At 42.6% G+C, this 25536-nt stretch overlaps 1 protein-coding gene across 5 annotated transcripts in view; it reads right to left on the bottom strand.

Annotated features, from left to right (window-relative positions):
• The window catches only part of GLIS3 (GLIS family zinc finger 3), a 149438-nt gene that overhangs the window by 74433 nt on the left and 49469 nt on the right, over nt 1-25536 (bottom strand). For all 5 annotated transcript variants that reach the window (XM_032213229.1, XM_032213228.1, XM_032213225.1 and 2 more), the window contains one exon: nt 22700-23810. In XM_032213229.1, coding sequence (XP_032069120.1) covers nt 22700-23810 — 1111 coding nt within the window. The remainder of the gene's footprint in view (nt 1-22699; nt 23811-25536) is intronic.

Genomic DNA, 25536 nt, shown 5'->3' with positions numbered 1-25536 from the left:
GTTACACACAATTAAGAATGTGAGAGAATTCCTAAAACATAGTGGCCAATTGCAATACTTTTATACCCCATTCAGTCTGTTTAATTAACTTAATTCACCTTCCTAAACTACCACATGAATTATAATAGTTTTTCTTTAGATTTGAAAAGCCAAGTATAATGTGATGCAATTTTGGCTTGCTTTTAGAGTTATAAAGTACAACAAAACAGAGTGCTAGAAAATTATTAACCTCTAGCGGTTTTTCTAGAAATCTATTTGTATTTTGCAACATTATGAACTTAGATTGACTCAGAACAGAAAAATGTAATGGTTTCCTTAAATTGGCTATTATCTATGGTATAACTCTTTCCTACTTTACAAACTTTGAGAAATAAATCAATACCACAGATTAGAAATGCTTTCCAAATATTTGCTTAAAGACGGTTACTCTGCACATTTTAAAGAAATCAGATATTTTTAAACTCTTAAACAAAGGACAATGAATACATCTATTCCTCAACTTATATCAGCTCGTTTAGTGACCTTTAATTCAAAGTTACAGCGGCACTGAAAAAGGTTTTTCACATTTAAGACTGCTGCAGCATCCTCTTGGTCATGTGATCAAAATTTAGACACTTGGCAACTGGCCTGTATTTATGATGGTCACAGGGTCCCAAGGTCAGATAGTTTACTTTTTGTGACTTTCTGACAAGCAAGATCAATTCACTTAACAACTGTGTTACCACTTTAACAATTGTGTTAAGTGGCAAGAAAGATAGTAAAAAGAGGCAAAACTCATTTAACTGCCTCATTTAGCAACAAAATTTTTGGGCTCAATCATGGTCGTTAAGTTGGGGACTACCTGTATTAACCCATCAGCACATCTACAATCCTTCTTTTTAGAACTTTTGTTATTCTGCTCACTGTCTCCTGAGACAAGTAATGTAGCAACCTAGTACAATGCCACCTAACACTATTTCTGTCATCAGAATCATTGCCTTTACTGCTATCTTATTCATCCCAAGGAGTAATTTATACATACAGAAAAGACAGGGATAATTCAGCTTGAGTGTTTGCACATTTATTAATGCAATGAAGAATAAAATATTTTCTTTTCCTGTGACATCATTAGAATTATCTCACATCCGTTTGTCACAGTATCATCTAATCTTCTCTTTAATGAGTTGCATCTTTTCTTTCTCTTGAGTTCTACTGTCCTTTTCATGAAAGTGTGACAAATTTGTTGTGTCTCATTTAAAAAGCAATTAAAGGGATTTATTGATTCTTTTTTCAGATTCTGCAACACTTTCAGAAATTGAAAAGTACACCCCAAATGAGCATATTAGAAAACCATTCATGTAAAAGAATAAATGGAGCAGAGAAGGGTAGGTATAATACATATTTCCAAGATGACTTTCCAGCTTTTCTTTGGTTACCTTGCAAGTACTAGAGCAGTGGTCCCCAACCCCCGGTCCGCGGACCGGTGCCGGGCCGCGGAGTACCTGGCACCGGGCCGCGCAGCGGCCGGGGGCCATGATCCCTGCAGCTGGGCGCCGTGGCTCTCCTGCTGCGCCAGCCGCTCCTCTTCCAGCCGCTCGCCCAGCGCGCAAAGCTCCCGGCAGCGGCGCCACAGCTCCTCGAGGCGCCGGCGGCTGTCCTGGTTCTGCGCGCGCAGCTTGCGCAGGTCCTCTTGGCCCAGGCGGCCCCCTTCCAGCTCCTGCATCGCCCGCAATTCGGCCTCGTATCGCTCCAGGCTCTGCGCGCAGCTCCAGCTCACCACCAGCGCGTAGTCGGAGGCCAGCTGCCGCTTCTCGGAGCGCCCGGCCCGGAGGACGCGCGGGGCAGACAGCAGCGCGACTGGCCGCTGCTTGCGCGCTTCCTGCAGCCCTTCGTGCTCGGCCAGGAGCTGCTCCAGCAGCGCCTCCAGAGCGGCGCAGTCGGCCCACAGCCCCTCCAGCTGCTGCCGCCGCCGGGCCAGCTCGGGCTCCAGGCGGCGGAGACGCAGCTCTCCAAGTTGCGCGCTCAGCCTCTCCAAGCTCTCCAACTCGTGGCGCAGCGCGTCCCGCTCCAGCTCGCCTTGAGGTGATCTCAAAAAATAAGCTAGGTTGGATATGACTGGGATAAGATTTCCAGATGTTGACTTGGCTCAAGTCACCGGTTCCTTTTTCTTGCTGAATGAAAACTCCTGCATCATGGTAGTATGTAGGATGTATTTAGAAAAATTCAAGATGGGAACCATCTTGGTTTTTATGTGATGCAAATAAAAGAATAAATAGGCTTTTAATTTCATAGTCATGGCTATTACCTTGACATTTTCGATGTCACTCTGACACCCTTGTCCCAGATAATTTGGTGAATGGACAGAGAGGCTACCAGCTAGTAGTAGGCTGGCTTGAATGCACTTACTAAGAAAGGATTCACAGTGAATTCAATGAATAACATTTTTGGGTGATCATCAATCTGATGGGAGCTATATATCTATTGCAGCATTTACCTGCAAATTTAAAGGAAGTCCAGAAAGCGATTGCAATCTATTTGGCATATATTTACAAATACATATTGAAAATAATGCAACATTTAACATTTTCTGATCATGGTGCTGTCATTGGTGTACTATCCTGGTAATTAAAAATGGTGTCTGTAGAAGAATAAAAATGTGGTTGTGTGTTAACAAAAGAATAGAAACTATAAGCATATAATCTTCCATTCAAATAGTTAGAAATTAACTAGAAATAGTTAGTCCAGTTTACAAGCAACAGCCTGACGGTAGATCAGTTTACTGAAATATGGATTACTTAAAGGGGTACTCCGGGCTGGGAGTTTTTTTACACCCCCACCCCCACCCCTGCGCGCGCTCAGCGGACCACGGTAAAATTATCACAGGCTGACTGGTCCGCGGCGATAAAAAGGTTGGGGACCACTGTACTAGAGGATGAAGAAGCAACATCAGCAACATGCAACTTTAAAGAAAAAGCCCCTAGATTAATGGCATAACAAATGCTTTGAATTCAGAAGCTCTTAGGTAAACCCTTGAAATGTCAGATTTTCCCTCTTTTCTTCTTCTCCCACTGCTTACAAGAGAAATGAAGGAAAAGTGAAAGTGAGTGTGATGTAAATATGCAGCCATCTGGCTTGGCTTTAGGGGAACTCATCTAGATTTGTAAAATAAACTAAAACTGGGAGATCTAACTTCTATAGATATAATTCTTTAAACTGACTGGACTTCGTTATGTCATATTACTCCCCTTATGATACCACTCGCCACTAAATTGTCAGACTATTGTGTTGTCGTCTTGTCAATGATGGAACCTTTAGTTTACATAGCTTTTCCAAATCAAATGGCAAATTCTGCAAACCAGCAGCTTCACTGCCTTATAAATGATTTCCTAATTTGTCTTATATATACTCCCACACTGGATGCATGCCATGAGAAGCATGGATCAAAATGCATTTTCCCACAGTAAAATTTGCTGATGTCACTTTGGACCTTGTCGTAGAAACACCTTAAAAGGTCACTGATCTTATGTTTTTACCAACACTATTGATTTTCAGTTCCCCTTTTAAAATAGCCAATCTCAAATGTCAAGCACAACTATGTCCATAGTTTAATAATAACCAGCTCCTAATGTGATACTTTGAACATCTGCTGTCTCGTTATGTTAGTCTATGACAGCAATAAAAATGTGATTTGATTTTTTTTTTGGTTTGATTTGAACATGTGTTCAATAGTTAGGGTTCATATGAACTAATAATATGAAACAAAATGCACAAAGTGTTTTCTGGCATCAGTAATATGGAATTTGTTGAGAAGGGATTTCAAACAAAAGAGAAAATTCTTGACCACTTTTGGTTCGTCTATAATGTAATTAATATGATAAAATTACTATTAACAATACAATTATTAGGAGATGGTCACCAAATAAGAAATAGTAAATTATCTAAAAATATTTAATAAATAAAATTAAGATGCAAATGTCTACTTGTGTTTTAGCTCCTTATAAATTATACTATATTTTTACATGAATTTTGCTCAGTGGTGGGTTCCTACCGGTTCGGCTGAACTGGTAGTGGTTTGGCGGCCTGGGTGTCTGGAACCGACACAAACCCATGCCTGCCACACTCCCGAACAGGTTCTCCTACAGTGCTGCCATCTTGATTTTCAGTTTCGCACATGCACAGAACAATTTTCATTGCACAAATTTAATTTTTTTTCATTTATAACGTTTTGTGTATGCAGACCTATTTATGAGCAAATGTGCATATGCACAGAGTGCGCATCTTGTGTGCGCATGAGCGAAGGGAGCGCATGTGCACAAAACTTTTGCACACACCGAACCAGCAGTAATGCCGGAAGCAACCCGTGATCTTGCTACCTATCTGTTTATATATTGGGGCCATATAAACCATTGTGTCAATCTATATAAAACATACACTGTATGTATTTTAATTAATCCTGTATTTCCTTCAGAAGCTCAAGGTGCATACATACTGTATATGGACCTCCCTCCTCCAATTTCTACCTCAACAAATTCACAATTTTGAGTTTATGAAAAAAATGGTGATGGTTTTGTTTCTTTTCTATATTACTTTTCCTCTTAAAAGAGCTCAGGCTAATCTATGAAAGAACAAAATACTATGTAATAAAAACAGTTAAATGAGCAATCAACAATCCAACCACAAAACTTGAAATAAGATAATATACAATAATTAAAACTAATTTCATTTTACAGAAGCCACATAAACAGCAATGAAAGCCTGGACGTTATCCTATAAATATGTAAGGGATGTGCATATTCTCTTGTTTGTTTAAAAACATTTAAAAGCCACCTCTATCAATGTGGATTTGGTTGAAGCTGTCTGAACCTGTATGAGTAAGGTGAGGCTGTCACCAAGAAACTTTAATAGAAGGAAGGAACCTCAGCAGGCTACTTTAAATGTCCAAACCAGATGAATTTATTTTGGCAAGGCATTGCCTGATATACAGTAACTGGTGTTATGTCACGAAGAGCTTTAAGTTATGTCATATTTGAATAAGACCCAACGCAACTACTTCAGTAACAGTATAATTCTAGAATGACAAAGTAGCCCTTTCAGTAGTCTTGCTTCTGATCCTGTACCAGTTGTAACTTCTTGATTAGCTCTATAGGCTGTTCTAGATAGAATGTGTTACAATACTCAGACTGATGATGATCAGGACGTATTTATCACCTAGACATTCTGGTATGACAGGATTTCAGAAGGAGCTGAGAGTCCATGAAGACCATTAAGTAATGAACTAACTCTTTTTTGTAGGCATATGACCCAGTCAAGAGTCCCCTACAGAGACTTCTGATATGTGGTTGTCTAAATGCTTAGTGACAAATAGCAACACTGTTCTCAGAGGCCTTAATCTGAATTTGCTTTTCCGCACTCAGATCCTTACATTCCAGCATGATTTCAAGACATTATGGTTCTGTTGGCTTAGCCCAGATTGGAAATGTGTAACTGTGTATCATCTTTTGCATGTAATTATGGCATCTCACCAAACTGATGGATGATCTCCTATATTGATTTCCTGTAGATTTTGAATAACATGGGAAAGAGAATCAAGACTTGGAGAGTGCCAAATTACAGCTCCAATTTAAGGATTGCTGCCAGCCCTGACAAACAACTAAATAATTCACTTGGATAGGAATGGAATGTCCTCAACTTCCAAACTTTTCAAGCATTCCAGTAGCTATTGAAATCCAGTTAAGAAAACCATGACGGGTTTACTTCTGATATCAAAATCCAGATATATGTCCCCCATTTCTGTTCTCTGACCAGGCCTGAATTCTAACTGAAAATATCCAGATAATCATTTCTCTCTAAGGATTTAACACTATTTTCTTGAAAGTTTTCTCTAGAAAGGAAAAATCGATGTTATCAAACACTAAATTCAGGAAGGGCTCTGTGAGTGCATCCCACTTCCTCCTTCAAAGCAAGTAATACTCAGTAAAGCATTGAAGTCTTGGATACATCTACCATGGTTGCTATTCTAAAGAGCCAGAAAGGACATGAAATGGATGACGTGTATAGTTGGTAGCCTTCAACTTATGAACACTCTACACACTTCCCCAAATTTGGAAAGCTCAAAAACAATACCCCGCCCCCCATATTACCATACAAGACATTGCCTCACTTGTCAGCACAGAATCTGTTTAAAATCAGGGCCATATATATTTCTCTGAAGATGCAGTTCCATAGTTGGGGCATCAGTGCTATCAAGAAGGTTCTATTCTCGGGGCTACTGAGCCCAAACCATTTGTAAGACTGTAGGTCGAGCCTTCACAACTGATTTCAGCATCTGACTTGGATTCAAGGAGGCTAGCTCCTCTTTTGTTCAGGTATAGTGATGCATTATTCAGATCTAAAGAGTCACAAGTTCCTCTAGTGTTAGACAGAGATAGCTAACACTTAAACGATGTAACTTTAAAGGGAGAACCATCTCATCTAAGACTGTTCCACATTTTTCACTTGGGTCTCTAAGCAACTGTCAATCTTTATTGGAAAGTGGAGAAAGTTAAATGTTTTTTGCAGAAATTGCATTTCAGAACTTCAGATGATCATCCCCAATAGCTTAATATAGATAACAAACAGTATGACAAAGTAACATGGATGTCCACAATACAAAAAAACCCAGTGTCAATTAAGTCTTACACTGCAGTTTTCGAACTGTGATCTTGTAGGTAGGAATATATTGTTTACATTTGGAATCTGCTTCTTCAGCAATATTTCTAGTAAAGTTTCTGAGAGATCCAGGAAGACCAACATAGTAACAATATCTCTGGCTCTTTTGTCACAAAATAATCAAACAGGACAATGAGTATTAAATTCAATGAACTCACACTACAATAGGTTGAAATGAATAGATATATAGACTCCCTAACCAGTGAAGAAAAAGGGTGTTGGTACTTACCTGATACGCCTCTTTTCATAGTGGGGGGAGGAGTATCCAGAATGGGTTGACCTTATCCTCTCATGATTGGATTGAGTCAGATAAGCTCTTTGGGCAATATCCTCTGGCACCAGGTATTCCCCAGTTTTATTAACGAAGAGCTCTATCTGACTTGTTGCACCATTCACTCCAGACTCTTAATTCAGTTCTTAGCTTTTATTGTCTTCAACATCAATATCTATATAACTTCATAAACAATGAACATAACATTTAGTTGTGCAAACATGGTCAGGGTGGGACTGGATACTCTTTTCCCCCACTATGAGAAGAGGCATATCAGGTAAGTGCCAACGCCCTTTCTCCATAGAGGAGGGAGGAGTATCCAGAATGGGACGTACCAAAGCCTGCACGTCCCTAAGGAGGGAGACCCCTGAGGCCCCATGTCCCCCACTCAAGCCTGTTGAGGCGTGGGCCCCACCCTGTGAACTGCCTGCAACACCCTGCGGCCAAATAAGGCTTCTGCCAAGGCAAAGAAGTCCAGCTTATAGTTCCTAACAAACGGAGAGGGGAAAGCCCATGTTGCTGCCCTGCAGATTTCGGCCAGGGATGCAGTGTGGCCCAGGCCGTGGATGTGGCTGCGCTCTGCATGGAGTGAGCTGTGATATGATTTGGTGTCTGTAAGCCCTGCGATTGGTATGCAGTGGCAATGCAGGCTCGCAACCACCTGCCTATAGTGGTGGAAGTTACCTTGTTACCCAGGGATCCTGGTTGGAAGGTGACAAACAGAGCTTCGGATTTCCTGCTTGGCCTGGTTCTCCTGAGGTAAATTCTCAGAGCCCTCCGTACATCCAGAATGTGCCACTTCTTCTCCAACGGGTAAGAAGGGTCTGGACAGAAGTTGGGCAAAATCAGTTCCTGGGCTCGATGGAAGCAGGAGCACACCTTGGGGATGTAGGACGGATCCAGCCATAACACCACCCTGTCTTGGTGGAAGACGCTGAGATCCTCCCTGGTGGACAGTGCTTCAATTCGGATATCTGTCTGGCAGAAGTGAGGGCCACCAGGAATGCCACCTTCAGCGTCAGGAACTTAAGGGAAACTGTTTGTAACGGCTCAAACAGAGCGCCTGTTAGAGTGTCCAATACCCTGTGTAAGTCCCAGGAAGGGTACCTGTGTACCATAGGCTGTTTGAGATTGGAAGCCTCCTTAAGGAATTGCCTGACCATGGAGTGGTGCGTCAAACTCTGGTTTCTGCCACACAGGAGAACTGATGAGATGGCTGAAACCTGTCTCCTAACTGTGTTAGGAGCTAACCCTCTATCCAGGCCCGCCTGGAGGAAGTCCAGAACCTGTGGCACCATAGCCTGGATAGGATTGTACCCCCGGGAGTTACACCAAGAGTCAAAGGCTCGCCACGTGGAGCCATAGATGCGCTCTGTGGAGGGTCTGCGGGTGGCCTGGATAGTCCTTATCACCCTGGGGGAGAAGAGGTCCTTCCTCAGGATGCTCCGCTCAATCACCAAGCGGTCAACTGGAGCCATTGAGGATCTGGGTGCTCCAGCGACCCCTGGCTGAGGGATATCCTCTCCTGGGGGATTCTCCAGGGCCTCTCCACAGCCAGAGACTGGAGATCTGCAAACCACGGCCTCTGGGGCCAGTGAGGAGCCAACAGAACCACTTCCGCCCCCTCCTGAAGGATCTTCTGTATGACCCTGGGGATCAGGGGCAAGGGAGGAAAGGCATACAGAAGACCCCTGGGCCATGGACTCTGCAGAGCGTCTGTCCCTTCCGCCCCCAGTGTCTGGTACCTGGAGAAGAGCCTCGTGAGCTGGGTGTTGAGGGGAGTGGCGAACAGATCGACCTCTGGGCACCCGAAGCGCTCGGCCACCTCCTTGAAGATCGCTGGCTGCAGCCTCCACTCTGAGTTGTCCACCTCAGCCCAGCTGAGCCAGTTGGCCCTGGTGTTGTCCCCACTATGTGTTCTGCCCTCAAAGACCGGAGGTTTCTTTCGGCCCACTGTCCCAGATGTTTGGCCTCCTTCATGAGGGCCCTTGATCTGCCCCCCCCTGCCTGTTTATGTGGGCCTTGGTGATGATATTGTCTGTGAGGACTAATATGTGCTGGGCCCTGACCGAGTTCTGGAACCGTAACAGGGCCAGGCGGACCTCCCTGAGCTCAAACCAGTTTATGTTGTGAGTCCCTTCCACCTGAGTCCACTGTCCTTTCGCCATCTGAGGCAGCAGATGGGCACCCCACCCGCTCAGACTGGTGTCCGTCGTTACCGTCAAGCGGTCTGGTGTCCAGAAAGTTTTGCCCTTCGTGATCGCTGGGGACGTCCACCAAGTAAGGGAGCGGGAGACCTCTACCGGGAGAAGTACCTTGGTCTGTGAACAGCTCGTGCGCCTTCGCTGGAATGGCAAGAGGAACCATTGGAGGGACGATGCCAATGGCGGAGACCATGGTGCCCAGCAGTTTAGACAGAGTGGCTAAGGACACCTTGCACTTCCTGGCTATCGAGGAGACTAGCTGTCTAAGCGCTATCTGTCTGTCAGGTGACAGAAAAACCATGCCCGCCTGGGTGTCTATTCTGGCTCCTAGGTGAATCAGACTAGTAGAGGAGTGGAGGTGACTCTTGGCTAGGTTTACCACAAACCCGTGGTCCCTCAGGATTGTCATGGTGACATCTAGATCTTGTAACCCCCCCCCCCAAAGGAAGATGACTGCAAAAGCAGGTCATCCAGGTAACATTGGATGTGCACTGGGACCTGTCTCAGGTGCGCTACCAGCGCTGCCATTACCTTCGTGAATACCCTCGGGGCCAAAGACAGCCCGAAGGGGAGGGCCCGGTACTGATAGTGGTGTCCCATGTAGCAAAACCTGAGATACCTGCAGTGATCCTGAGCAATGGGAACATGCAGGTAGGCCTCTGTGAGGTCTATGGAGATGAGAAAGTCTCCCTGCCTAACCCCTTCCAAGATAGAGTGCAGGGAGTGCATCTTAAACCTCCTATAACGAATGGAACGGTTCAGGCGTTTCAGATCAAGGATCGCTCTCCAGCCCCCTGAGGCCTTGGGGATGGCAAACAAAATGGAATAGTGCCCCTGACCCTGTTGCTCTGGAGGCACCAGCTGGATCGCCCTGATCTCCAACAGGTGTTGGATGGCCTCCTGCATCAGCAACCTCTGGGTCGGGTTCTTTGAAATCGGACATATCCGGAAGACGCTTGGGGGACTGGAAAGAAATTCAAGTGAAAGGCCATGCCTGATGGTCTTCTACACCCACCTGTCAGAGGAAGTGAGGTTCCAGCGGTTGGCGAAGTGCGCTAAGCACCCCCCAATGGGGACAATGCTGGGCCTAGCTTTAATTTTTGCAGAAGATGCACCCCCCTCTGCCCCCTCCGCTTCCTCGAAAGGGCCACTTCTGCTGCCTGCCTCTCTGCTGTCTCTCTGGGTACCTCTGTCTAGCAGGGAATTCCCCCCTGGTACTGCCTGTTTCCAGAGAACCCTGTCTCTGACCCCCTAAAGGAGTCCTGACCCCGAAAGATGGAACCAGAGTCCTGACCCCAGGAGTAGGAGCGTCTGGGGTATGGAGTTGTCCTGAAGCTGCCTTTCTTCTGGGCAATGGCCAGGATCTTCCTCTTGTCCTTGTTCTCAATCAGGAACCGGTCCAGAGCCGAGCCAAAGAGGGAGTCCCCTGTGAAGGGGGCCGAAGCCAGGCGCCACTTGTGACGAACCACCACCTGCCACTGCTGTAGCCACAGCAGCCTGCGTGATGCCACCAACGATGCAATCACCCTGGAAGCAAATCTGGCTGAAGCCAAGGTGGCATCCGATGAAAACTGGATGGCTGCCACCAGCTTGTTGATGTCCTGATATGACCGAACATCTGCTATGGAGGTGCGTTGCTGTAGCTCCTGCAGCCACAGCAAGGATGATCTGTTGATGAAGGAGACTATGGTAACTGCTTTCACAGTCCAGGGCGCTACTTGATGACCCCTCTGCAAGGTGAGGTCCGCCTTCTTGTCCTCCACCTTCAAGGCATCCTCTGGCTCCCCAGGCATGTTGGTGGATGTATGAAGAGCCACAAATGGAGCACATTGAAGAACACCCTGTCTGAAGAGGAGAGTGAGGGACCAGTTGTAGGCGATGCCCATTGGCGCCTTACCAGGTCGAGGAAGGTCTTGGGCGTAGGAACGGTGTCTGTCTCGATGGCCTGCTCATCGAAGATGTTCTCTGCTGAGCCCTGGCATTGACGTGGTGCCTCCGCTCTGCTCTGCTGCCTAGCTTGACTGTTGTCTTGGCCTTGAAGAGCAGGGACTTAAACAGTAAGGGCTGGAACAACCCGGTGAATGTAGGTTTAGGAGGAGGCATGCCTTCGTCCTCTGACAGCTTGTCCTTCCTGATCTCGCCTTCCTCACTTTCCATGTCACTGTCCTCCTGGGATGAATCTGAGGAGCTAGGGATCTCTTCCTCTTTCTGAGGGGGGTGGGGGCTGTGGCTGTGCCTGTTGGAATGCTGCTGCCATGCATTGCTGAAATGCCTGCATCATTATCTCCTGAAAGTTGGGGGGCCCTGTGGGAGGTGTCTGGCTGGGGCCTATGACCCCCTGAGCAGGCGAATGCCCAAGAAGGGAAGTCCAGTAGACAAGGTTGCCCCCACAGCAGGAGTGGTAGGGGATTGCCACCCAAAGTCCTGAGGTGTCTATAGGGATTCTTGCTGGCAGGGCTGGATTCTCCACTGTGCCTCCACTGGGTAAGGGAGTGGCTGGAGTTTTTCCCCCTTTGCCTGGGGTGGCCTGATGGCTAGCAGCCTTCTTGCAGAGCCTCTCTAAAGTCTTATGCCTCCTCCTCTCATACTTAGAGGGCTTGGAAGGCTTGTGACCCTCCCCCTTCCTCTGGATCTGCCCTGGGGGAGCTGCTTGCTTTTACATTTAGCCTTTCCTCCCCCACCCCCCTTGGGCAGTCTCTGGGGAAGCCACTGACCTGGATGCTTGCTCTTCTGCCCCTCCGGTGGGGCTGCAGTCCATGCTTGCAACTGCCTGGGATTCTTCTTCCTGGTAGCTGCTGGGCACCGCCATCTTGGACCACGTGGGTCCTCCCGGCTTCAAAATGGCGCCGCCCGGCTTGCAAAGGGGCGCGAAATTTAAAAGTACCTGAAGAGCGGCTTGCGCTTCAGGGAGCTGCCGTGCGCCCTCTCAGCCAGATTCTCTTCTTCCATGCCTCTTCTCTGATGCCGTTGTGGCCAGGAAAGGCTTATTCAGCTTCCCGACGATCCTCTGGCCACGTGGAGGCAGTGCGGGCGCTCCGGGGCGTTTGGGAAGCCCCGGTTCATCACTCAACCCCTGAGGGGAGTGACAGAGCGCTCCAGCGACTTACAATCCTCTGCGGCTAGGGCTTGCCTCCAGGAGGCTTGTGCCCTATCCTCCTGATGCCCGGCCAAGGTCCTCACTGAGTGACCAGGGCAGCGTTCACTCAGTGGCCAGGGCAGCGTGCCGCCCCAGGGTGGCTAGTGGCAGTCCCAATCCTGTAGGAGGAGGCTGTGCATGGTGCAGGGAGGCAAGACTTGACGGGTCCAAAGAATTCTCTTTAAATCCTAGTAAATTGCTGGAGATCTAGAATGTGCAACCTTTCACGATCGGGTGAGTCAGAAAAACTGGGGAACACCTGGTGCCAGGGGGCATTGCCCAAAGAGCTTATCTAACTCAATCCAATCACGAGAGGAATGGTCAACCCATTCTGGATACTCCTCCCCCTCACTATGGAGAAACTCTGGATCCCACTCTTTACCAGTGTCCATCTTTCATTGTCTCCTTCCTGTCAATTCCTTCAAAAATGAAGGACTCTTACACTTTCACTTAATGCAATTGACTATTTTTGTTCTCACACAGAAAAAAGGAATCCAAGTAGACCTTTTCTGGTGTTATTTTCATGTTCCATAGATTCTTCAGATGCTGTTGCATATATGGAAAGTAATTTATATTTACATTTGCACCACAGAATATAAAAAGATTTTGTTCTTTAGAATTGGAATGTGTGTTTTCCGATCCCTTCCTTTTCTTGCTCTCTCACAACCTTCTCTCTCTGTGGACTCAAGAGCTGTAATTAATACCTTCTTGGTTTCTAAAATATGCTAAGCAATTAAAACTGGCCTACTCATCATAATCAGGTTATCGCTAACCTTAAAAACTTTATTCATGATTCATGAGGAAAAACATAAAATTAATTTTAGATGTCATTCAAATGGTAATATGCCTTTACTCTTAGAGACATGAGTTTAATGTGAAGAAGTGTTCTGTAGAAAAACATGCAGTTTCTCATTAGGATTTTCTTGTATCATACAAACATGGGGAAATCAATTACTTTCATGATTGTTTTAAAAAAGCATTTAAAAGGAACAATCGTTTTAACAATTTATTTAATGTCATTTTATTACTACCTGCAGAAATCCTTCTATGTTTGGTTTTAGGTTATTTTTCTTTTAGGTTATTTTTCTTTTCTAACATGTAATCTTTGTCTATTTTCTCTTATTCTATCTGAAGCCTGTACCTTGCTCCAATCTTTCATATCTATTGTCTTAAAACCTCCTGCTGTGTATCTGGAGTAACCTAATAGCTTGTTTTTGATTATGAAACATAATTTTATTTATTATCTGACAGTTCTGAAAGAATGTCATCCAAGATATTCAGATGTTGTGGCAAGCCAAAACGGAAGTGGAAATATTAATGCACTGAAATCTTTACCACAGATGCAGTTCAAGGCAACAGATAGCCAAATGCTTCTCTTTGGTGGAGATAGACAACATTTATATATAAAAAAGATAAACTCCATGATGAATGCCTCCATTTCTTTCATCACTTCAACTTCCCTGAATAGATTTTGAAGCACTTTACAAATATTTAAACCTACAAGAGCTGAGAAAATGGAAAAAAGAAAGTTCCAGAAGAAGTAAGTAACAGTATGTTATTCAGGGAATTGTAAATGAAGTAAGAAATAACATTTCTATATACTCAGTGGTAACTTCAGAAAAGAAAACATAAACTCATTGTTCTCACAAAACAATAATAGATGGCTCCTTCAATGTGCATGAAGGTAGATATAGGAAGAAAAACATTTTTGAATTATTCTATTTTTTAAAAAACACCATTCTAACCACTGCGCCACCACGGCTCTAAGTAATTCCCCACCCCCATTCCCATCAAAATGAAGAGTATATAGAAGTAAATGTAATAAAATTGGTATTCAATGCAAGTTTACCTATCCTGTTACCTGGTTTGCCAGCCTCAGCTGAAATCAAACCTGAAAATCTCCCCTTCCAATAAATGTGTGCATTTATGTATACGCATGAAATAGAATAAAAATCAAATATATAAGTATGTGTAGGTGTGTGTGTATCTAGATCTGTTATATAAAGAAACAATAGAATAAAAATACATTCATATTAAGTGAATTAATAACTGAAATAAGGAACCTCATTTATAAAATAAAATTATCCATCAGTATCCATCAGTCATCATTCCTTATGAGGCACAAACTACTCTCACCCACAGAATTGCACCACAAACAAACATTACTATCCTTCACAACAGCAGAAACAGCACAACAGAAGAGAAAAATGAAGCATGTTGAAGAGACTCCTGAAGGGAAGAAATGAAAGAAGCCCCCTTTAGACATTTTGGCAGCCTTAACTTCACCCACTGAGAAGCCCTTTCTAGGTAGTCAGGCTAATTCTGATCCAGATGTTAATCTCTGGTTACTCTAATTGCTTGTTCTGATAGGAAGAGTAAGATAATTTTAACCCTGCCTTTAAATGTAAATATACAGTATATGCAAGGCGCCTCACTGGTAGTGATAATTCAGCAAGAAAGCAAGAAATGGGTCCTTGTTCCAACCTGAATATTACCCTTATATCAGGTGTAATAACAATATCCAGTATTGTGCATCTATTGTCCTGCTGGACACATTCCTTTAGTCAATCATTGTAATTAGCTGCTTGGCACACAATAGCCACTGCTATAACAATTACTATGAATTCCATTATTTAAAATCACTGGCATGTCTTTGTTATACATTCAGCTCTACTGGGGCAATCACAATACCTTCTTTTTTAATGGACAGCTTAAACTGTTTGCGTAGCTAAAATTGCCATGAGATTTTAAAAAGTAATTAATCACCCTTAAAATAAACGGGCTGATTTAGGCATTCTTATAACCAATGTGATGGCTATTTACCCACCGTTCAATGAAAGCAAGTAATGCAAAAATTGTTATTGACTTTGGCATAAGTAAAAGCAGCAGTACTGCAGACTCAAAAAAGGCCTTTTATTATTTTTTCTCTACTATGGACAAAAATATTAAAGAAATAATACATAACATCTTATTATTCTGATGGCAAATCTTGAACAGCTTTCTGGACAAGATCCAAAGCTATTTGGGAAGCATGCTGAAAGTATGCATCTTCTGGTACCAGCACCCGAAGATGCTTGTGAAACTGACAATTTGAAAAGTCTAATTAGGCAAAGATTCTACCCAGCCAGTTTGATCCAACTTTTGTCAACTGTTTGTTTTTTTTTAATTACATGAATTTTTAAAAAATTCATGCAAATTGTAATTGCAGAATTGCGAGTGCGCTGAAAATGCAGGAGGCAGCAACATGAGCCAGGAACACATGACCTGACCTCCTTCCATAACATGAGGTCCAGATGTTCAAAAAGTAAGTGTCTAATGGGTGACAGGTGTGTGGGGAGTAGGCCAAAGGCTTGCAGGATCCTGGCGGGATGAGATGGGGAGGAGGAGGCGCCTGCTGTTGGGCCTAATGGCGAATAATTACAGGAGCACTGCAGTGGATGCAACATTGAAACAGAGTCGTAAGTAGGTTTTTTTGGGGGGGGGGCTATCATAACCTCAAACAGCCTTTAAGTTACCAGTCATATACATAATTAAGCTCAAAATTTCTGTTGTTAAGTGAGACATTAGTTAAGTGAGTTTTGTCCCATTTTATGATCTTTCTTACCACAGTTGTTAAGTCAATCTGGCTTCTTCATTGATTTTGCTTGTGAAAAAGTCGCAAAAGGTCATCACATAACCTTGGGACACAGCAATGGTGATAAGTAGGAGTCAATTGCCAACCATCAGAATTTTGATCACATGATCATGGGGAAGCTACAAAGGTTGTAAGTGTGAAAAACAATCATGTCCCTTTTTCAGTGCTGTTGTAACTTTGAGCAGCTGCTAAATTAACTGTTGTAAATTGAGGATTACCTGTATTCTCATCAACTATGGGGAAACATAGATATACTGTCACCCTTCAAGTAAGACCTAACTAAAATTAAATCAAGAGAAAAATATTTTATTGATAACAATAATGTAGAAATTTTGAACAGAATATCCATGTAAGCAGTAGAGGATGAAATCAAAGTGTGGAATTAAAGACAGTATGCAAAACTGAATCACAACAATTACAACTGAAAAATTGGAAAGATAAATGCCTGCTGCAGTTCTGTCATGTTATGTATATGTTGTGCTTGGACAGTACTTGTTCCTCTGAAGTTTATTATTTCTGTTGTCCTGAATCTCTTTTCCCTAAGGTTTGCTCATTTTCTGTACTGTATCCTTTTGTATTTTGACTTAATCTTTACTTAATAAAAGCAAAGTTACTTAGTCTATACTCTCTCCACTGGATCCTGGTCATTCCTTTTTGTTCTCTAGTTATTCCATAGGTTCCAGACCTCTGATATTCGCCTTGATGTGTCCCTGAAACAGCAAAATGGCTAACAAGTGACTTCTTTTTTAGAACTGCTATATCTGGGCTGAAAAACTTCCTAAGACCACTAGATGACAGCAAAGAGATACAGAAAATGCTTTGCTACTGTCTAAGGCCGTGATGGCGAACCTATGGCACGCATGCCACAGGTGGCACGCAGAGCCATTTATCAGGGCACGGAAGGCGTTGCCCTGTCAGCTGGCCAGCGCGTCAGCTGCCAGCTGGTCAGCTGCTAGCTAGCTGACTTCAACCTTCTTTTGAGGCCATTTTTTGCCCTCTAGAGGCTTCCCTGAAGCCTCCATAGCGTGAAAAACTGGCCCTATGGGCAAACTGCAAGCAGGAATGGACTTCCAGTTTGCTCATAGGACCATTTTTCGCACTCCGGAGCCTTCAGGAGGCTTTGCTGAAGGCTCCAGAGGGCTAAGATGGCCCTATGGACACCGGTTTGACTGTAGGGCCATTTTTCACCCTTTGGAGCCTTCAAGGAAGCCTCCCAAAGGTCCCTGAAGTCTCTGGAGGTCAAAAATCAGTCCTACGGACAAACCGAAAGTCACTTTCGGTTTGCTCATAGGGGCGGTTTTGTCCTCTGGAGCCTTCAGGGAAGGCTCATGAAGGCCCCTCAAGCCTCCAGAGATCGAAAATCAGCCCTATGGGGAAACCCGGAAATTTGGGAATGGTAACTTCCGGTTTGTCTGTAGGGCCGTTTTTCGCCCTCCAGAGCCTTTAGGGAAGCCTTCTGAAGGCTCCGGAGGTCTAAAATCAGCTCTACGGACAAACCAGAAGTCACCATTCTCAAACTTCTGGGTTCCCCATAGGTCTGTTTTTCGCCCTCTGGAGGCTTCAGGGAAGCTCCTGAGGTCTCTGGAGGGCGTCCGGGGAGGCTGTTTTCGCCTTCCCCAAGCTCCTAGAAAGCCTCTGGAGCCTGGGAAAGGCGAAAAAAACACAGCAAAAGGGAGGGGGTCACTGATCACATGCATAGCATTATGGGTGTGGCACGCCAGTGCACGACTCCCCTGTGCTCCCCCTGCTTTTGGCACAGCAGCCGAAAAAGATTTGCCATGACTGGCCTAAGGGATGTTTGGATGTTTGCAACAGGATGTTTGCAGCAAACCTATTCTCTTTTGTTTTTTTCTATTGAAATTTAAACAATCCTACTTTAGAATAAAATGTGCTAAGCATTTTAGTGTCATCGAAAAAAGCGTGGCTTGCCTTTATTGTGTGCAAAAGATCATGATATCTGGAAATTATTCACTTTTTAAAAACTAACAAACATTGTTTTGCTTATTTGTGCAAATACTATTTATGCCCATTAATTTCAGCAAAGTCTTTTGTGAACTTCATTATACTGGAGTTCCATGCTCCATGAGATACAGAGGAGATATCGTCAGGCTTTGAGCGAAATCTATACAGATCTATACAATCTGTATTCTTTTTCAAGAGAGTTACAAATTAAATGAACAACTTGGGCTTCAGTAACAGAATGTTCTCAAATGCACATATAAAACAAGCACCAGCATGTAACAGAGCTACCAGAGCAGAACTTGGAGTTCACAAGACTAAAACTTGGGCATATGAATGGCCCAAAGTATTAGAGGGTTGCAGGAGACAGATAATGTATTGCACGAGACAAGTCTTTCATGCGTTCACAAAAGAAAAGCAGCTTTGTCCTTCCATTATGTCATGAATCCTAATTAGCATTAAATGATATTTCATTGTTGGTTCAGATAAGTTTGTTTGCTTAATGGTTTGTTCTTAGTACATTCTTCAGGAAAATAGTAGACAAGAGAATTATTATCATATTGGTCCCACAAAAGGAAAGACAGATTAGATAAAAATAATATTTCCTGTACAAAATAGATTTGACATTGAAAGCTTATAGAAAAAGTGGCTTTTATAGTATGCAGAAAAAGATGTATAATTTTAAATTGATTGAATAATTGAAATCATAATTTTAGAAAGAAAAAAAGCCACAATACAACAACAAAGGAAACTGGGGAAAATGTTTTTAAGGGAGCATTAATGGGCAAACCACACATTTCCTTCATAGTATAAGATGCATCACATCTATTTCTCATCAGAAAAAGAAAGCAATTGTATACAGTAGACATTTATCTCATTCCTCTGCGCTAGCTTGTTTTTTTGGCTCTCTTCTCCCTCCCCCCGCCCCCCGGCAAATGCTTGCTGCTAAAAGTTCAGCAGCACTTTAGCAATGACCTGTACCAGATGTGAGATATTTTATTGAATTATGATTAACATTATAAAGAAACTAAATAACATAAATCCAAGCCACATAGAGAAAAAAATATACAGCAAGCTCACAATAATCTAAAGTCTGCAAAGAGAGTGTTACTGTACACATGCAAATTCATTATTTATATAAAATATTTCATTATAGTCAATTGGTAGTGACATAAATTACAAAATCCATCCAAATTTGACAGTCCTGTAAATCCTGCCTCTGACATATCATTATTTTAACATTATGGTGGTTGTTTTCTAATGTAGCCAATTAAGATGTCTTAATTGGTCGTTATATTGTCTAGAGCCAGGATGGCGAACCTATGACACGAGTGCCACAGGTGGCACGCAGAGCCATTTGTCAGGGTACACTGAGTTCAGCCTTTTTTAAAGCCATTTTTTACCCTCCCCAGGCTCCAAAGGCTTTCCCTGAAAAAAGCGCAAAAACCCCGCCCTATGGGCAAACTGGAAGTTTGGAAACAGACTTCCGGTTTGCTCATAGGGTCGGTTTAAGCCCTCCCGAGGCTTCAGGGACCTTCAGGGGGCTTCCCTGAAGCCTCCCAAGGACTAAAAACGGCCCTAGTGACTTCTGGTTTGCTTGTAGGATCCCTGAAGCCTCCAGAGGGCCTCCGGGGGGGGGAGCTGTTTTCGTCCTTCCCAGGATCCTATAAAGCCTCTGGAGCCTGGGGAGGGGGGAAAAAGCATGCAAAAAATGGGGGGAGCGCCTATCATGCACGCATGCACATTGGGTGTGTGTGTCGCACATTGCATTATGGTGCAGCACGCCCATGCACGACCCCCTGCGCTCTCCCCTTATGGCACACGAGCCAAAAAAGGTTCACCATCGCTGACCTAGTGTCTTCCAGTGTTGGGCAATTTCATAATTTAGATTATTCTCTAACACTTCTGCATATTATTCAACTTTGTGTATACCTTTTAATCCTTAAACTATCAATTGGCAAGGGACAGTCTGCATGCCGATCAGTCCTCCGGCATGTCTGAGGGAAAGTAAGAGAAACAACAATGATAATAAATAAATAATAAATCACTATGCACTATATCTGCACTTGCTCTTCAATCTGAACATCATTAGATGTTCAGATTAGACCCTGCGGAAGTCTCACTCATTCTTCATCTCAAAAATGGAACAATGCTGACAAATGATGGCTATTAGTAAATATTTCAATCTTTTAAAGTATTCTAAAAGTTATACATATTTATTCTGAAAATCTCTTTATCCATTTATTTTAAACACACTGCTGTAAAAGTGTACATAATGCTCTGCTATTAATCACTCCTTTAATGGTGGCAGTTGTATAAATCTATTACTAGAACTAATCCTTAGGTTAAAACAACAAGAATTGGGACCAGGATTGCTGTCATTAAGCAATGAAGTCATATAGTAGGATGCCATGTAATCACATTGTTTAATGACAATTACCATGGGAGCGCAGGAAAAGGCGGGAATCCCAGATAAGGAGCATTAAGGGTGCTGGGAGGGGCTGGGAGAAGTTGCACGAGTCTGGGAAGGCTGTGGGAGACTGGCAGAGAGTCTCTGTGGATCGGGGGAGGGTCGGGAGAGGTCATGTGTGGGTCTTGAGATGCTGAGGGAAGTCTTGGGAGGACCAGGAGAGGCCATGATAAGTCTGGAGCCAACATAGGTGTGAGGGGATACTGTGGGTAGGAGGTACTTATTGAAGCAACCTGTGATCTTCCCTAACCAGCTTTCTTGTTGACTTTGCATGGGAAGCTCCCATAGCAGGTCACAAATGCCAATCAAGTGACTGAGGCACACTGCAACATCATATTTGCAAACTGGGTGGGCACCCATGTGCTGGCTTACAATCATGTGAGCATGGGAGTCTGGTAACATCTGGTACTTTGGGATCAGCTGTATGTCCATATTTTTCAGTGCAACTGTAATTTTGAATGAATGGACATATGCCAAGGACTACCTGTACTTTAATACACACCTAAGATAATGAAGTCATAATTGATTATAAAATTGTTTGCACAATGACTTGCTTAAATGTAATAAAAGTACTAAATACGACATTTACACAAGAACAAAAATAAGGTACAGAGAGGTTTTGAATTGCAGAATTGTGCCATTGAATTTTAAAACAATGTTAGAGAAGAGGTTTTTTTCCTCACTTTTTACTGGATTCTCTTGGCCCTTAGCTTCCCTTCTTGCAATAAGTAAATCTGAGTAATTCCAGCCAATGTAATTCTAATCAGTAAACAGGAGAAGGAAGAGCCAATATATTACGCAGCAAGAAAAAGTCCAAAAACTCAAAAGAACAAGTAAGATCTTCCATTAGCAAAAAAAAAAAAAAAAAAGCTATGCAGTTTAATTTATTTATATATTTCTGTTATTTAAATAAACTAGGTTATTGTTGTTTACATGTGAGGCAATCTTATAACGAGCATGCACCTATACAACTGAATCAGCTATACTATCTTGGGACATCTTGTGGTATTTAATTTTATCATTTTATCATTAATTCCATTTATATTTACATTTATATTCCATTTATATCTCAGAACTGTAAGTTATCATTTAATATCCTCAGTAATATTATGAAGTCAAAAATGGTATTTAGACTTTGTAAAGCACTGAAAAACAGTTGATTATGGTAATATATAAAAGTAAACAGCCGCAACGCTTCAAAAATAATCCATGTTTTAAAAATGTATTGATAGAAAGTAAATATTTAAAGATTATTTTCTTACATTAAAATATAAAGAAGATGTTTAAGAAAATGTGAATAGGAATCTTCAAATATATCTAGAATACCTCCTTCTTACCTCCTACACCTCCTATGCTAGACCACAATTCTTTCACCAAATATCTAGCGCAATTTTAAAAGTATTTTATTTTATATAGTACTAAATTTTATTTTTACATTGTGAGCTACTTCAATCAGAAATTTCTTTGTAGGTAGGCAGTTAAAATGTTAAATAAAAACAATCCAAGAAACTTTAGTGCTTGAAAGCAAGTTTTAAAAAAACTAACAATATATTTAATAACTGGCTATTTGCTGCCCTTTAGATCACCCAGAAATATAGTTCACCATATACTCAGGAAAAAAGGTTTTCCTCCACTCACCTCCTATTTATTAGAAAATCTGACAAGAGCTTACATGTAGTCAAAACTCTAGTATCAGAAATGGCTAACCATGGTATGCAATCCTACTACTTCACATAAACGCCAATCTGTGTAGGCAGAAGTAACTGATTTGGCTTTATTTTGGGGGAACAAGGTGCGTGCGTGCGTGCGTGCGTGCGTGCGTGTGTTGGGTTCCTACCAGTTCGGACCAGTTCAGCTGAACTCGTAGTGATTTGACTTGGAGTGACCCAGGCCTACCACGCCCCCAAACTGGTTCCCCAGTCAGCACCGTTGGCACTATCTTGTTTTTCAGTTATGCACATGCGCGCATCAAGCACACCCGCACACAAGTAGTGCCAGCCATAACCTAACACATACTGTTGATCCCACCCCCCGAAAGATCAGACCATTCTTTTTCCCAATTCACCTATTTCACCCAACAACTTTTTAAACCGAAACAAATTTTGAAGCACCCAAAAACAGATGAATGATTTGCTTCACTGTGCTCTAGTAGTTCAGTTTAAAACATGTTTCTCTGCATCCATACATTTCACGTTTCTATTTGTTTACTCATTTTCCTGAAATAAACAAATCCCATTTTCCTTTTTATCAAGATGTTTTTGTAAAGAAACACCAGCATAGCTTTGAAAAAGTAGATTTGTGGATCTTTTGAGTGCGATAAATATCATCTTAAACTTACCGTACATTTGTTTGGCTTCTCCCCCGAATGCACTCTCATATGGATAAGCAATTTGTAACGGGCATTAAATGGTTTGTATCTTCGTGGGCACCCGGCCCAGAAACAAGTGAAATCTTCCCCTTTCCTCTGGTCAATGTGAATTTTTTCTATATGTCGCACCAGTTCTTCTTGCTGATCGTAGGTAGCACTGCAGTCTATCCAACGACAGCAGTGCTTGCCACTGAAATCATCGAGTTCACTGTCATCATCTAAAAAACACTTCTGGATAGATGCAGGCAAGGAAAGTGGACGGGGATGGTTGATGAGTGCATGCTGATGTGCGTGATAGGGAGGCGGTGGACCAGGGGGAGGAGGCAGCATGGGGGGAGCCAGTGAAGCACAAGGAACGCTATTTGCATTTCCAGAAAAAATATCCCCCTGTCCACCCTTGTCAAGGCCCATAGGCTGGCTCTCTACTAGACATGAACCTTGTTGAACCATCATATTATTTGTGATCAACGGCTGTAGATTGCTTTGTTCCAACTGTTGCATGCGCTGGTATTCGCTGTTCCCATTTTCACTGTAGTCTGGAGGGATAGCATTGCAATTAGCCATAAGAAGCCTTTTTTGAGGATTTGGTATAGAACAAGTCTGAGGAATGCAGCTTCCCTTTATTCCTAAGAAATGCCCATAAACTTCAGGTTGAGGAGATATGTTGCATGGAGATGTTCTTGAACCATTTATATACGCAACTAGGGAAGTAGGGGAGGTGCGGATGATCGTATTGAAGTCAATCCCAATGCCATCAGACAAAGGGGACAGAGATAGTGCTCTCTTTTTCGCAGAATGCGTTCTGGCTGAGGAATGATGAGGGCTAGAATAAGGGGGATGGTTGTTTTCCATGCTGAGCAAGTACGATGGCAAGGAAGTAGAAAAGTTGTTGGACATGGATATCCCAGATGTAGCATTTGTGACATCACTGAATTGACTGCTGTTTTGTGAACCCGAGTTGGAGGGAAGAGAAGGATAAATTCTATAACCATGAAACCACTCTTGTTTGACACTCTGTATTGACTGGCTTTCAGAAAGGCTCAAGGTTGTAGACGCCAAAGATTCTCGTGATAGGAGGGATCTGTGTAAAGATCAGGAAAGAAAGAACAATATAATCTTAGCAATTGAATCCTAGATCTTGGTAATTACCGGCAGCCTTTTACTTAGAACCATTAATTTAGTGACCACTCAAAGTTAGAACATGATCAAAATTCAGATGCTTGGCAACCAGCTAATATTTTTGATGGTTGCAGTGTCCTGGGATTGTGTGACCACCTTTTCAACCTTCTGACAATCAAAGTCAATGGGAAATAAAGATGATTTAACAACCATATTACTAACTAAACAACTGCAGTGATTCACTTAACGAATGTGGCAAGAAAAGATCGTAAAGTGGGACAAAATTCACCTAACAAATGTCTCGCTTAGCAATGGACATTTGGGTTCAATTCTGGTCATAAGTATATGGAACAGTTGGCATACACAGCTCAGATACTTATTTTGGATAATCAGATTTAAAACTTTAAATCTTGATCTTTGCATATTCAAATGAGCACTGTTGTCACAGCTGTGACATATCCAATACGGTATCACCATAAGAATTTAGCCTTTTACCACATTGGAAGCCCTGGGTACATCTCCAAAACATCTTCTGAAGAACATTAGGCCCTCATAAAAGACCAGTAATATAAATAGTCCTTCTTACCTTTTTACCCTGTTCTTTACCTATTGCTAAAACTAATTTCCAATGTCGTAGTCATCAACAGCAGTAGCAGTATCATATACCATATTTTATGGAGTATAAGACGTATGTTTTTCCCTCTAAAAAGAGGCTGAAAATTTGGGTGCATCTTATACACTGAATACAGCAATTTTTGCCTCCCAAAATCACCCCTTCACCAAAATGGCCATGCATAGCTTTTAGGAGGCTTTCAGAGTGCTCCTGGGGGGGCAGGAGAGGGCAGAAATGAGCGAAAAATGGGAAAATTTTGCTCAATTTTGCCCCCTCCCCTCACCCCAAAGGACCACTCTATAACCCTCCTAAAGGCTATGCAGCTCTTTTTTGATGGAAAAACAGGCCTGTTTTTGCAAAAATGTTTTTGGGAGGTCTTGCAGAGTGCAAAACCCTTTTTTAAAAAAAAATTTGCCTCTTCAAAACCTTATACTCCGAAAAATACTGTACTTTCTCCATCAAATATGAAAAAAGTAAAAGATTCTGCCAAATTTGGTTACAGAATCATTCATTACACAGACCATCTACATCAACCACAGATTTTTACCATAAGAGATTAGACATTGCTGCTCTGTATATAACATTTAATTAATAAATCAATCAGCTTACTACATTTATTTACTAGAAATTTAACAATTAGTATCTCCATGTACATTTGCTCAAATTTATTTAACGTTTTTCTTTCATTTATTTAAAGCTTACCAACATTACTGTAGCTCATAATTCTAATATCATGGAAGTAAATTCAGAGGAATCACTTGGATGTACAAAACTAATTATTGATGATCAATTCAAAATGCTGTAAGGATGAGAATATGATGGTCACATTGATTCTCGATTGCAATGCAATGTTAAGTGGTATAAACCAGGAAAGATAATTTTACTACTGTAATGTGCTCTTAATGGCTGCCCCTGAAAAGTGTTCGGAGACTTTTCAGAATGCAGCCGTGCGAGCAATATTGGGTGTGCCAAGGTACATCCACATTACACCTATCCTCCGCGAGCTGCACTGGCTCCCTATTGGTCTCCGAGCGCGATTCAAGGCGCTGGTCATTACCTTTAAAGCCCTACATGG

The sequence above is a fragment of the Thamnophis elegans genome, chromosome 3 (genome assembly GCF_009769535.1).
Source record: "Thamnophis elegans isolate rThaEle1 chromosome 3, rThaEle1.pri, whole genome shotgun sequence".
In the NCBI taxonomy this organism is placed as follows: Eukaryota; Metazoa; Chordata; class Lepidosauria; order Squamata; family Colubridae; genus Thamnophis; species Thamnophis elegans.
The sequence above is the reverse complement of the archived record's forward strand: the minus strand, read 5'-3'. Positions and strand labels throughout refer to the sequence as shown.